This window comes from Chelonoidis abingdonii, chromosome 6 (assembly GCF_003597395.2).
Source record: "Chelonoidis abingdonii isolate Lonesome George chromosome 6, CheloAbing_2.0, whole genome shotgun sequence".
Classification (NCBI taxonomy): domain Eukaryota; kingdom Metazoa; phylum Chordata; order Testudines; family Testudinidae; genus Chelonoidis; species Chelonoidis abingdonii.
The window spans coordinates 83,219,721-83,233,283 of NC_133774.1; the positions used below are offsets into that span (position 1 = coordinate 83,219,721).

At 39.3% G+C, this 13,563-nt stretch overlaps 1 protein-coding gene across 1 annotated transcript; it reads left to right on the forward strand.

Annotated features, from left to right (window-relative positions):
* The first annotated feature begins 1,283 nt into the window (after nucleotides 1-1,283).
* Nucleotides 1,284-11,693, forward strand: ISOC1 (isochorismatase domain containing 1). The gene is made up of 5 exons (XM_032795449.2): nucleotides 1,284-1,768; nucleotides 4,333-4,452; nucleotides 4,655-4,858; nucleotides 5,206-5,322; nucleotides 10,189-11,693. The coding sequence occupies exons 1-5, from the start codon at nucleotides 1,331-1,333 to the stop codon at nucleotides 10,333-10,335; spliced, it is 1,026 nt and encodes a 341-aa protein (XP_032651340.2). The 5' UTR covers nucleotides 1,284-1,330; the 3' UTR covers nucleotides 10,336-11,693.
* Nucleotides 11,694-13,563: the final 1,870 nt, after the last annotated feature.

The window sequence follows — 13,563 nt, forward strand, 5'->3', positions numbered from 1 at the left end:
TTGGCTTGTAGATGGTCGACGCTATGCCTGGCTTATGAAACAGCTCATGGCGTCCGACACCATCAGGTGGGCCAGAGATATTTATACCGAACACATCACTGGACACTGCCAATATCACACTGAGAAACTGAGACTGCTGACCAGGGAAATAACCCAGTTCCGTCCGACGGACCAAGGGACGCACCCCACCCATGTACTTATCCGCTACACCAATACTGACTAGGACTCCTTATTCATCCCATGGTGGCATACCAGAGCCCACTTATCTACTGATACTTTAAAAACCCTTGCACCCCAACCTGGCTCTATGCTGGTTATGCAATACGTATGTATCTTTTCATCCTTGCAAACGATATCTGTAACCTCCCATAACCCAAGCCTGACCCCAGTACCTTCCCTTTCAACTTGTGTGTCTTTCATTTCAAACATTCATTTTAATAAAATTTTTAAATGTTTGGCTTGTAGTTTCTTTTCTTTCATTGGCTCCCCGCAAACAGGGGTCAGGGGGGTAAAGTGTCAGGGATGCACAGTTGACCCACCACAGTCCCAGACTACAAGGATCTAGTCACTTAGCGTTGGGGTTCTTATGGATTGGCTTGTTTTGACCTTGTTTTTTGGCTTATTGTAAAAGTTGCAGTACTTATTTACTGTGTGAAAGTTGGTAACTGTCCGAGCAAGCCCAGGGAGCAGTCAGTGCTGGCAGTAGGGTGACCAGACAGCAAATGTGAACAATCGGGACAGGGGTTGGGGGCAATAGGAAGGAGCCTATATAAGAAAAAGACCCAAAAATTAGGACTGTCCCTATAAAATCGGAACATCTGGTCACTCTAGCTGGCAGCAATTCCAGCTGTCTTTTAACAGCACCTACGGCTAACTGCTAAGTGGCATCCATCCTTCTCAGCAGCAGCCCAAAAGCCAGGAATATCCCCTCTGATTACTGGGTCTTTAACAACCCCCAATGTAGCGTGCCTAGCTAAGGCGCCCTGCGGGAAGGGTGACAGGAGTCGCTGTGCTGCGGCTGCCTTACAGAGCCCGGCCCTCTCCGTGCTAATGGTAGAGCCCGGTGCTGCACTCGGGTCCGAGACCGCGGCGTGGATGCCGGGGCAGCCCAGCTGACGTGAATGCGGCGCCGCCGCCCGCTCTGCCCCAGCGGAGCCTCTCGCAGGCCGTATAGCGGTAGGAGCAGCCTCAGCTGCGAGGCGCCGCAGTCAGGCAGGGGCCCCCGGCCGGCTCCTCCTAGCAGGCTGGGAGCGAGCGGGCTGCGGCGGAAGGGCCCTAGGGCCGGGGTAGACGCAGCTGGGCTGGGAGCGGGGCACCAGGGCCGGGCCTCATGGTGAGGAGGCGGAGCAGGAGCCGGGATTGGGGACCGCTCGTCTGCCAGGGGGGCGGGAGCGGCTGGCGGAGCAGCAATAGCGGTGGCTTGGGCCGCAGGGAGGCGCCTGAGCGGCTGCCCCTGAACATGGCGGCGGCTGCTCCTCCCGCGGACGGCGGGGGTTGCTGCCCGGCCGGGCCCGGCGGCGGCGGCGGCGGCTCGGTGCCTGTGCTCTTCTGCTTCTCGGTCTTCGCCCGGCCCTCGACCGTGCCGCACGGCGCCGGCTACGAGCTGCTGATCCAGAAGTTCCTGAGCCTCTACGGGGACCAGCTCGACATGCATCGCAAGTTCGTGGTGCAGCTCTTCGCCGAGGAGTGGAGCCAGTACATCGACCTGCCCAAGGGCTTCGTGGTCAGCGAGCGCTGCAAAGTGCGCCTGGTGCCGTTGCAGATACAGGTGAGCCCCACCCCGGCCAGGGCCAGCTCCCGCCCTCCCTGTGCCTGCCTAGCTCCGAGTTACGGGCTCCCTAGAGGACGCGGGGGTGAGACTCACCCCCCTGAGGTGCACTCTGTCTGCATGAATATACTCCTGGCATCTCTCAGCGTGCAGGTGCCCCGCTTTGGCTTCCTCCCCCCTTCCCTGTTCCTTTAAAGACTTTCCCGGCGTGCTTCAGGTCTCCTTAAAGCCTCACCCCCCAGGTGCTGGAATTGGGGGTGTGGTAGCCCCCAATTGAAGTGGTTTCCATTATATACAAGCTTAACAGTTTTGTTCAATGGCTTTTAGCACCCCCTCACTATACAATTTGTTCCAGTGCTCTTCCCCCCAGCCACCTCTCTCTCAGGCACACACCCCTTTTCACACCCACTGCCTGGTTCTTTCTAAAGTCCACACAGGCTGTTGAAACCCGCTCCTGTAGCCACCCCCTCTTATGTAACCTGCTCTAAAATTTCTTTTGGAAACTTAATGTTGAAGGAATATAACCCCAGTGTATCTTAACATGCATACATAGAATTCTATGTTCACAGTTGTGACCAGAGTTTAGGAATACGATTTATTAGCTCTGATCACTTTTGTGCCCAAACAGTTAAATAACAAATATAGTTATCCTCAAGAAATCTGAGCTTCCACATGTTGCAATAAATGTCTTTGTTTTAAAAATGATACAATATGGAAGACGGCTTATAAAAATGATTGCATAGCAGTGTCTGAGAGTGCTATGTTTCCTAACAGTCTTTTTAATTGTAATAATGATTTGTGATGTTTGAGGAAAACTTTAGTGCAGGGTAAAAAAAGGGGATAAGGCAAAATCTAAATCCGTGAGGAAGCAATACAGCAAACCTACATTTTATATTATACTGATAAATTTATATTATTAAGCCTGTAATCTAATGCACTTCCCAGAAACACATGTATCTCACAGCCACCCTTGAATCTTGGTTTTATATTTAATGAATCAGACCATATTTTCCCCAAAGATGATACAATACATAAAACAGTAAACATTTGTCATTTGAAATAGGCAACCTGTGCAATCTATCTTTCTTTTAACTAAATTTGTGCTAAGGTGGAATTGAGATTGGGGTCAGGATTCAACATTGAAAACAAAGATTAATCTTTAATTACAAATTTTATTGTGCCAGAGCTTTGTACCATGCACTACATGCCCCCAGTTTTATATTCAGTCCTGCTTCTGATAAATTATAGGATAGTAACTCACTGGTTTCATGGCAGACTGCTAGACAGATACAGTATGTTTTTCATAGTAAGATATCTTCATGCAAACCAGAGATTTATGCCAGTCATGCTGTAATGACTGCATTCACAACAAAATTGCCTCACTTTTCTCTTTTTCCAGCTTAGGGAGTTTTAAAATGTCAACTATTTTTCAGTAATGAAAATGTGAATTTTATATGGAGAGGAATGTTCAGGTTTTAGCTGTAGTCAATTAATTTTCCTCTGTCAGGCAGAAATTTTGGAAGAGTGGCAAATGCAATGTAAAAAATAAATAAATTTTATTATTTGGAATATGGGCATTCTTTGTATTATCAGAAAATACTTATTGGAAAGTTATTCATAAATTAGCCTTAATAATAGAGTCCTATGCCCTAGCAGGTTATAAGGTTAGACTCCCTCTATCTCAGTGGCTCTCAGACTTTCCAGATTACTGTACCCCTATTGGAGTGTGATTTGTCTTGGGTACCACCAAATTTCACCTCACTTAAAGATGACTTGCTTACAGAGTCGGACATAAAAATACAAATAGTGTCACGGTACACTATTACTGAAAAATGGCGTACTTATTTTTACGATATAATTATAAAGTAAATTAATTGGAATATAAATATGGTACTTACATTTCAGTGTATAGTATATAGAGCAATATAAACAAGTCATTGTCTGTATGAAATTTGAGTTTGTGCTGACTTTACTAACGCCTTTTTATGTAGCCTGCTGTAAAACTACACAAATATCTAGATGCGTTGAATGAATATGAATAAATACCAAGTATATAGAAAGAGAATTTTATTTTAAACTTTCAGTTATACTACTTTTAAGTTTTAATTTTTAACATTAGTAGGTAAAACAGTTTGAGAAGCTTAATGACGTTATGTCCCTTTAGTTGTGGTTGCAGAATTGTATATATTTTTGTCAAAAAGTCAGATCCTGTGACTAGCAGTTATATTTTAAAGTATACAAGTCTCATGTATTTAAACTGTCCTGAGTGCATTTCTCACTTGATAAAACTGTGGATTCCTGTTGGTTACTGCAACACTGCTGTATGTCTGGGTCAATATTTAGTTGATTGCCACATGTTAGTTTTAAAAACAAACGAACAAAATAAGATAAAATCCTTAAACATCCTTTCCCCTCTAATTTTTTTGTTCTTTAGTATGCGTTCAACCCATACCTTGCAGAGTTTAAAAACTATTTCCCATTCCAGAAATATCCTTTTTTTAATAATCATTTAAAAATTTAATTGAATTAAAACTGTGATGTTAAATCTGTATTTTTGTTTTCAGATAACTACATTAGGCAACCTGACACCTTCAAGCACCGTATTCTTTTGTTGCGATATGCAAGAAAGATTCAGACCTGCTATCAAATATTTTGGTGATATCATCAGCGTAGGACAAAGATTGGTAGGTTTACTGATTTCCCCCCTTTCTTCTCCCCCCCCCCCCCCCCCACTGCAGTAACTACAAAAATAGTTGCAAATTGTCATCAATGCATAGATACTACTGGTGACTGGTGTCTTATACAGGTCAGATGTAAATACTACACGTTCACCCTTCTCATGCTTAAGTAACTGTTTTATTTTTGTAGATTTGTTTTTCCTTGCAGGTCCAGGGTGCACGGATTTTAGGAATTCCAGTCATTGTGACAGAACAGTATCCCAAAGGCCTTGGCAGCACCGTGCAAGAAATTGATTTAACAGGCGTTAGACTTGTGCTTCCAAAAACAAAATTTTCTATGGTATTGCCAGAAGTAGAAGCTGCCTTAGCAGATATTCCTGGAGTCCGCAGTGTTGTCTTGTTTGGAGTAGAAGTATGTACTTGTTTGTTATAGTAGTGTATTATTACCGTAGTATGGTTAAAAATGTGTTTATATATTGATGTCTATGCAAAGCAGTGTTATAGTCCAGATACCACTTAAAGGTAAAATTGTTTGTGATCATTTCAGTTGTTCAGAGAGGATAATCCCATAAGATACTTAGATACTTATAAATTGAGTTTACAAGGCCAGATCCTGCAATTATGCAGTTTGCATTCAAAACTCCTATTGAATTAATTTAATGTTTAGGAAAAATATAGGATTGATCCCTAATTTAATCTTGTACTGTAGTTCTAGGTAATCCTGTAAATACTTTTATAATGCTAGTATTTTTCTGACAGACTCACGTGTGCATCCAGCAAACAGCATTGGAATTGGTTGGCAGAGGTGTGGAAGTTCACATTGTAGCAGATGCCACCTCATCAAGAAGTATGATGGACAGGATGTTTGCTCTTGAGGTAACATGCGTAATTTAGATAGACTTTCTTCTAGCCTTGGGTCTGTGTTTAGTTCTCTTATTGTTACAAACCATTGAGAAAGTCACAAACATTACAGCAAGTGAATAACTCAGTGAAAGGTGTTAGTCATGTAGTCATCCACAGAATAGGTCACCAAGCAACAGGAGGGCCAGGATTTTTTTTAAAACTTAAATATTTTGGTGACACGTGTCTACATGCAGAGCACAGAGTTGAGGACATCAGGTCAGAATTTGGGAGCTTCTCATGAAATGTTGGACTTCTATAAACTACTGACTTTTCGTGGCCCCTTGGGTGACCTCATGAGACCGAATTCTTTAGAAACTATAAAAATACTATAAAACTTTTTATAGCAGAATGGTATGTTGCTTGTCATGCTACTGTTGTTAAACACTTCAAAGTATAAAGGGGCTCCAGTTCCGAAGCACCTTGTAATGTGCCTGTCCCCGCCCTGCCCCCCCCTCCAAAGAAAAAGGGGGCAGCAAATTCAGTAAAACTCCTACTTGCCTCTAAGGAGCTAAAAAGCTTTTTAATTCCAGGTTTTTAAAAAGTTTCATTATCACAATTAGAAGAATTCTGGTAGTCCAACTGAATATGTTACAAATGTTGCAGAAGTGACAATACATAAAGCTAGAAAATTTTAAAAGTGCACCTGCATTTCATACACAATGTCATGGTGGTTTTATGGAAAACAATGCACTCTAACTAGCTTGCAAACTTCATTGTTGTGTTAAAAATCAAAGATGGAAAAGAACTGTATCTGCACTAAACATGGGAATTTTTGCTCTGGATTTTAGCAGAATAGTTGAAAATTAAACTCTTAAAATGAACACTAATTCCATAACTTTGTGCCAGTCACATAGAATCAAAAAAGGAGTTGCACACCTTCTATGTCTAGTAAAACTTTAGAGCTTAAGAAAAGTCAAACAGTATTGAGCATTTGGTAAAAATGCAGTAACTTTGATTAAGTGTGAGCTAAATGAAATCTGCCACATAATGCATATGACACAGAAGGACCTACTGTCAGAAAAATAAGTCAGACTCATCTGAAAACTAATGCAGTACAGTATTACTATTGCTTTATATATATAGCAAGAAAAGAACCAAAATTGTGGTGCTTTTGCTGTTTTCTGTACATTTGCTTAGAACAAACAGCACATATCTTTCACGTGCACATGCACGCACACACAAATCACAGTTCTGTTTATTGTAATAGATTTTGAATTGCCCTGGACAAGTCTTAGGTTTTGTCCAGTCAAAATGGATCCATTATTATAAAAAAGTAGATAGCTGCACTCAAAACTCCTAGAAGGGCACTTCAAACAAATTAATTCGTTCTGAATAAACTTTTTATTTTGAGTTTGGGGTAAATTTCAGTAGTTCTCAAAATGTAGTTCAGAAAGCACTTGCTGGTTCTTTATGGAGAGCTGACGGGTTACATGTTACTGGCTCCTCTTCACTTCCATCCACCTCTACAAGCTTTTAGTCTCCTTTTTGCAATGAACAGCCTATATTACAGCTGCTGCTTAATATTATAGGGGAGAGGAATTGAATGCTGCCCTCAGGGCCCATGGCTGGGGAAATGGGGCTAGCAAACAGGAAGGCATGTACAGGAATATTGTATGATCATGGGACTGATTGTCTTAAGGTGTTCCATGATTTCAGAACATTTGATAACCCCTGGTTTAGGCTAAATACACCATAGGAAGAAATATTTAAAGCCTACAATTTTTTCCCCTCTTTCATTGGATTTACAGGTTAAAGTTACCTATCCCATAGGGTTGGTGGTAGATTTAATTCATTAATATGTGTTGCTTCAGATATGCTTGCAAGTCTTTGAGATCCTCTACTAGAGGGTACTATAGAACTACAAGCTATTATGTAGGCACTTTAATACAATTTGATTCTAAATTATTGGTGTACAGTGCATTTAAAATTTTCAAATTAGACCCATATACACATCAGAATGATTGTACTCTGTATAATGAGACACATTCTGGCATGAAACAGGAATAGTTCTTCAACCTTTTTTTTTTTTTTTTTTTTTCCTGCTGCCCTCAGCCCTGTTGGCATTCCTCCACTCTGGGCAGATTACTCCTTCCTCATGATGGGGTATATATGGTGACTGCCCTTGAATGTTGAGATTCGGATCAAGGAGAATCCTGCATGAAACCTGAGTGTAGCCAGAGATGAGGAAGAGAACTTTTATCCCATGGTCTCCTCTTCTGCTGTTACTTCTCAGATATATATACAAATACATGTAGCCCCATTTAGAAGTCAATCTTGTATGCTGAGATATTTTTGTCATCATGAAGAAAGCTCTAAAATAATAATGTTTTTCAATAAGTTAGGTTTTTGTTATGCTTGAACAAATATAAGTAATCAGTTAGGTAGCACAATTTTTGAACGCTAACAAGCTGTCTTAAGGCTCCTGTTAGTTTCCTCAGTTGCAGACATAAGTGGTAGTGTGTACAAGCCCTAAGGCTATGTCTATACTACACCTTATGTCAGCAGAATGTGTGTTGTTCAGGGGTGTGAATAAACCACCACGTGAGTAACATAAGTTACACCAACATAAGCGACACTGTGGTCAGCGCTGTGTCAATGGGAGAGCTCTCTCCTCTCGGCATACAGCGTCTTCACCAGACAGGGTGCAGCAGCGAAGCTGCAGCTTTGTACATGTAGATGTGTCTGAAGTCTTTTCCCAAGCCATTTAATAGCCCATTCTATGCAAAACAGTTCCACCTCTTGGGCTAAAGAGGTTAATGGTTTCCTAAAACAGATCTGCAAAACTAATGGTTAGGTCATTTACACTTTTACTAGCCATTATAGAGAAGAGGCATATGTTACTTTCAGAACCCTTTAAGCTGACAAGATGGTGACCGTTGTGCCTCACCTCTTCACAAGGTGAATTTTACCCTCAGCATTTTCTTCTCTTAAATGTATTTCTTTAACAGCCCACTCTCAGTTGCTATTCTGTTTTAATGACGCATGCATTACTGACATGAACACAGATTTATCATTTGTATTTTTTGGATAAGGATTTTTGTTTTTTCAAGTGTGAGTGAGTTTCCTGTTTTTTCTCTTGCCAGTTTTTATTCCATTCCAGCTCCCATTTATAACTTTTTCCTAATAGTTAGTGCTCTGATAATCATTTTGGGAATTTTAACAGGAGCCTCAAGTCCACCTGTTTGGTGCTTAAATTCTGCTATTTCATTTGCTGCTTGTATCTGTTTAAGTATATGACCCAGAGAAAATGTATCTGTTGTTGTTAGATACTGAACATTTCCACTGAGAAATACTCTACCAAACATTACCAGTAATGTATTTTAAAATCTTTAACTGTGCTATGCATATTCTGTTTAATTTTAAAAAAATGCATGACCTTCATGTGGATTAAAGTTATTCACTACAGTGCTGGAGAATTCACTGCTTTTTTGCAATTTAAGATTAAAACTTGCAGCCATGTTCTCATGCAGAAAGTGTTAACTTGAAGGAAACAATCTGGATTTGTCCATTGTTTTACAAACTACATGCTTACTGCATAAGGTATGACACTTAGCTAAAAATAGTGATTTCCCCCATACAAAGATTACTACAATAATGTGGGGGATATGAATATAGGGATGCTTATCCCACAACTGCCTAATCTCGCTACCAAGGGCTAAAGAACCCAACCCTTCATAATTGGTTAGGGTACTTTTTTCCTCCACTGCTCACAATAGAGACCAAGCCTGGGAAAGTCCACTTCCTTCTCATTTTCTCTCCTACCCACTGTCCCCTCCATGGGGATAGTGGTCATGGGAGGTAGACAGGATCCAGAATAGGGATCTACAATATCAGTGAGGCAGGGATCTGACGTAGTCATTAAGCAGCTGTATAATCCTTTGCTATGGAGCTTTGGCCTAACAGAGGGGGCCAGCCTTTCTCCTGGATACGTTAGGATATCCTGCTGTACAGGCAGCAATTGTAGCCTGCCAGGGTTTGCATGAACTGCAAGATGTTTGGAGCTAGACAGAACATTACTGAATTTAATTGTGCTTGTATGAAATAACTTAAAATATAGGTGGTCTCTTTTAAGCCTAACAATTTTAACTTTTATGTTGAAAATATTTTATAGTCTTTCAGAAGAGTTCTCTTTGTGTAAATGTCCCCTTACAGGCTAAATATAAGCTTTGCATTGTTAATGAAAATTATTGCTGTCTGACTAATATGAGTGAATTACAGTCAACAGCTAAGGCTTGTAAAAGAGTCTTCCTCTCTTACTTTCACGAGACTATACAGTGCCCTGGAACCAGCAATCTCATGATCAGGGTATTGGATGGTATCTAACAACCTCTGAAAAAGGAAATCCATCTTCAGTACAGCTAACTTATTTTCTTTATAATAATGCATCTTACCTACACAGTACCTTTTATCCGAGGATCTCAAAATTTTTAAAAACTGGATGAGAGAAGATTTTGAAAATCGCTGTGTTGTTGGAAGGCGTATAATTCTCACTTTATGTATGGGGAAACATTCACGTAGAGGGAAGTAACATGCTTAAATTCACATAGAAGATCTGAACTGGAGAAAGAAACCTTTCTGAATACAATGCTTTAATCCAAGACTGTTCTTCCCCCTAATATTCCATAATAAAATTGAATTGACTTTCTCCTTCCCACACCCCTCTTAATTCTCACTGGCCTCCTCGTTTTATCCTTCCCATCCATAAATACTGGGGGCAAAACAGCACAGGATTTATTGTTTAGTGAATATTTTAAAAGTATTCTCCATTTGGTGTATTGTATGGGCTTATCCACACTTGCAGGGGTCTCACCTTTTTCTGTCTGTTTTTTTCTCTTTTAGCGTCTTGCTCGCACTGGAATAATAGTTACCACTAGTGAGGCCATCTTGCTGCAGCTGGTAGCTGATAAAGATCATCCAAAATTCAAAGAAATTCAAAACATCATTAAGGCAAGTGCTCCGGAGTCAGGGCTCCTTTCCAAAGTATAAAGAGGGCTTTTTAAAAGAGTAATACATTGTCATCTTTAAGGAAGAACTAAAGTTGTAAACAGACACGCGTGCACACACTCACACCAGCTTCAGCAGAAATATAAAACTAAAAATTGGTGTATTTGTGCTTGCCTTAGCAAAATTTGTCTGGGTGCCAGTGTGTTCTGTTTAATCACAGCTGTCAAAGACATTCAGTACCATGAGATGATTTTATTGTCAGATGCTCTATTATTTATTTTAAAAAAAACAGAGGTGCCTGTTAGTCTGTACTGTATCCACTGATAGTTACAATTCTCCAAAAAGTGCACATTTCTGTGAAATCTCTCTTGATTGTTCACTTCTAAAAGTGTACTGTGATATTCTGCGTCACTTTTGTATTGATCAAGGTAAATGTGATGTGCTAATATGCTTCAACTTTGTGCATAAATTCAGCTATTTTAATAGAGAATTTCAATAATATAAAATAGATGGACTACATGTTTACATTGTCTGTCTTTTAGAATAAAAGCTAAATGCTTTGCTTATTCAGTAGACAAGCCAAGTAGTTCAAGCAACAATCTAGGCTTAATTATTTTGGGTGACTGAAGTGGACTATGTTGATTCTTGATTATTCCAGACTTTTTTTTGACTCCCTAATCCTGTTTTAATGTTCTGTACTTCAGCTACAAGTTCCAAGAAGCAATCATTGGGTCACTGCCCCTTTCAAAATTATAAAGAAATCTGTCAATTTGTTAATGAGATGATCTAAAAGATTGGTTTATAGTAATTCACAGCTAGTGGGAGACTACTAGCATTTAAAATTGAAAAAAAATCTTAAGCTCTTTTTCAGTTTCAATTGCTAAAGGCTAATTATTTCTAGAAATGTCCTTGGATTTTTTTAATCCTTGTATGACTAAATTTAATAAACTCCATCTGGTTTCTGCATTAAGCCAAGCAAGCCCTGAAAAAAATAATCAACTTTTCTAGTCTGTTGCAGACTTCTGCAGCACTGATGTTGGAATTTGATTGGAATCTAGCCTAAAAGCGTAATTTAAAAAGGGACATCTGTAACTTGTTGCTGTATATTTTGTAGCTGGAACTTTAACACAATTGTTCCTTTTGAAGGCACCTTCTTCATGTTCAAATGGGTTAACATTGTTACATAATGTTTACAACAAGAATGTAACTTTAGAACCTTTAAGATTTTTTTTTGGTTATTTTTTTAAGTAGATGAAACAAAATATTGAACACTGATCTTTTGGCTATAAAACTAATTACAGTAAATGTATTGTTTGAAATGATTTATTTTCCCCACAAGATGGCTCTAAAAGAATTGTATAACCTTTATATGTTTAAAGCAAATAAAATGTTAACATTTACTGTGTCTTAGTCTTTTAGTATTTGTGGAATGGAGAATCCTAAAAGCTATTATTTACCATAGCTCTTATTCTAGCTTGTGCTGTCTGTAAAATTTCCATAGATGTCATGGAAATTTTGTGCAATGATTTAGAGCAGAGTGTGGCCCAATAGCTTTGCTTATGTTATTGAGAACTTATTTTGTGCTCTAAAATTTGAAGAATGATCACCACTCTTGTGGCTCGAGACAGAAAAAGGAGAAGAAAGGTTGAAGAAGCCATTGTCCCACATCACTGACCTACTTTTACTTTTTTTCTTTTGGCTGCTATATTAATCATGCTGTCTAGTAGAGTAAAGTCTACTTATCTAAAACAGCTGTGCACAAAAGTACTATAAATATCATGAAATATTCTGTTTCTTCAATATTTATACATTTATATTACCTGTGGTAGTGAGGAGAGGGAAATTTCCAACAATATCTTGTGCATATAATTTTTTGGAGAGATGTTGCCACCTTCCAGAGCACCATATTTTATGTTGGAAACACAAGCAGGTATTAGTTGATTAATTGTTAGTAAAACCAAACCATTGGAGCCACACTGCCAGGATGAGCCACAGGGACCCTAGAGCCTGAGCAGTGTCTTGTTAATCTCCAGCAGATCCCAGAGATCCATAAGGTTTATGGACTGGATCCATTGTTTGTATGCCAGGGTTTGGAGGAAACTAAAGCTTCTCCCTTTCCCACAGATAGGGAAAAATATTGGAGGAAACACTATGAGAACTCCACAGAGATTTCCTTTTAATGGATCCCATCCCAATGATATTACCACAAGAGATGTCAATCAGAAATAATAAAAGAAAACACTAAAGAGGATCCTTATAAATTAATTCATATTACCAATGATGTCTATTTGTACCTAGATCCAAAGAGTCCTGTGGCATCTTATAGACTAACAGACATATTGGAGCATGAGCTTTTGTGAGTGAATACCCACTTCATCAGACGCAACGACCTAGTATATACTTTCTGAATTTATAGATTTCGCCTTTAAAAATGTTAATTTTTAAAAGTCCCCACTTACGTTTTTCCTAAGTTTGAAAAAAAACAAAACACAAAAGCATACTGAGTGATAGCATCATATAAATGAGTGTTTGCATGTGAAGTGAGGCACAAGGTGAGTCAAATTGCTATCTTTCACTTGAGACTTGGTAATCAGCACAATTGGATTGTCTGGCATGTCTTAGTGAGATTCTAAAACTGATTAAAAAAATTCATTGCCCAATTTTGTGCCTAGGAGAACAAAAATGAGAAGAAGATTTTGCTCTAATCTCTTCATGCCAACTACTTAGCTGCACTATTTTGTTCTCTATGCATCTGTGGATTGTTGGTTGACATTAATAGACATATTTGTAGAGTAAAATATCAAAGATGAAGGAGCAGGAAAGGAGGTCTAAGGGCTTCATTATTTTTCAGAGTTGCTGAGCTTCCACAGTTCCCTCTGAAAATCGGGCTCTACACCTCTGGCAGGAATGCACAACAAAAATGTTACCTTTGATTTTAGTTTTAAAAGCTTGATGAACTATATGGTTTGTAAATGTTACTCCCTCCTTTCTTTCAAATGCAATGTTTTATTGCCATTTATCTTCTCTCCTCTACAAAATGATTTGTCAAATTATTTTTGTAACTGAAATCTTTCAGCCCAAGCTGTTTACTGCTGTTCACAAAATGATACTTGCCCAGCTATTTAATCTAAGATATTTCTAGCACAGTTATCAGTGTTAAATGGAAGAGTCAAGCCATGAGATGAAACACCTACTTGAAAAAACTGACGTGTGTCATAAGGCTAAAGCATAGTCATGGAACAATAAAAGCTAATCACAGTCCAGGCTTTT

Excerpts from the sequence above, each read along its gene's own strand:
- ISOC1 (XM_032795449.2), top strand. The coding sequence starts at position 1,331 with ATGGTGAGGAGGCGGAGCAGGAGCCGGGATTGGGGACCGCTCGTCTGC. Across the intron at positions 1,769-4,332 it reads TGGTGCCGTTGCAGATACAG|ATAACTACATTAGGCAACCT; the intron begins GTGAGCCCCACC and ends TTTTGTTTTCAG. Across the intron at positions 4,453-4,654 it reads TCAGCGTAGGACAAAGATTG|GTCCAGGGTGCACGGATTTT; the intron begins GTAGGTTTACTG and ends TTTTCCTTGCAG.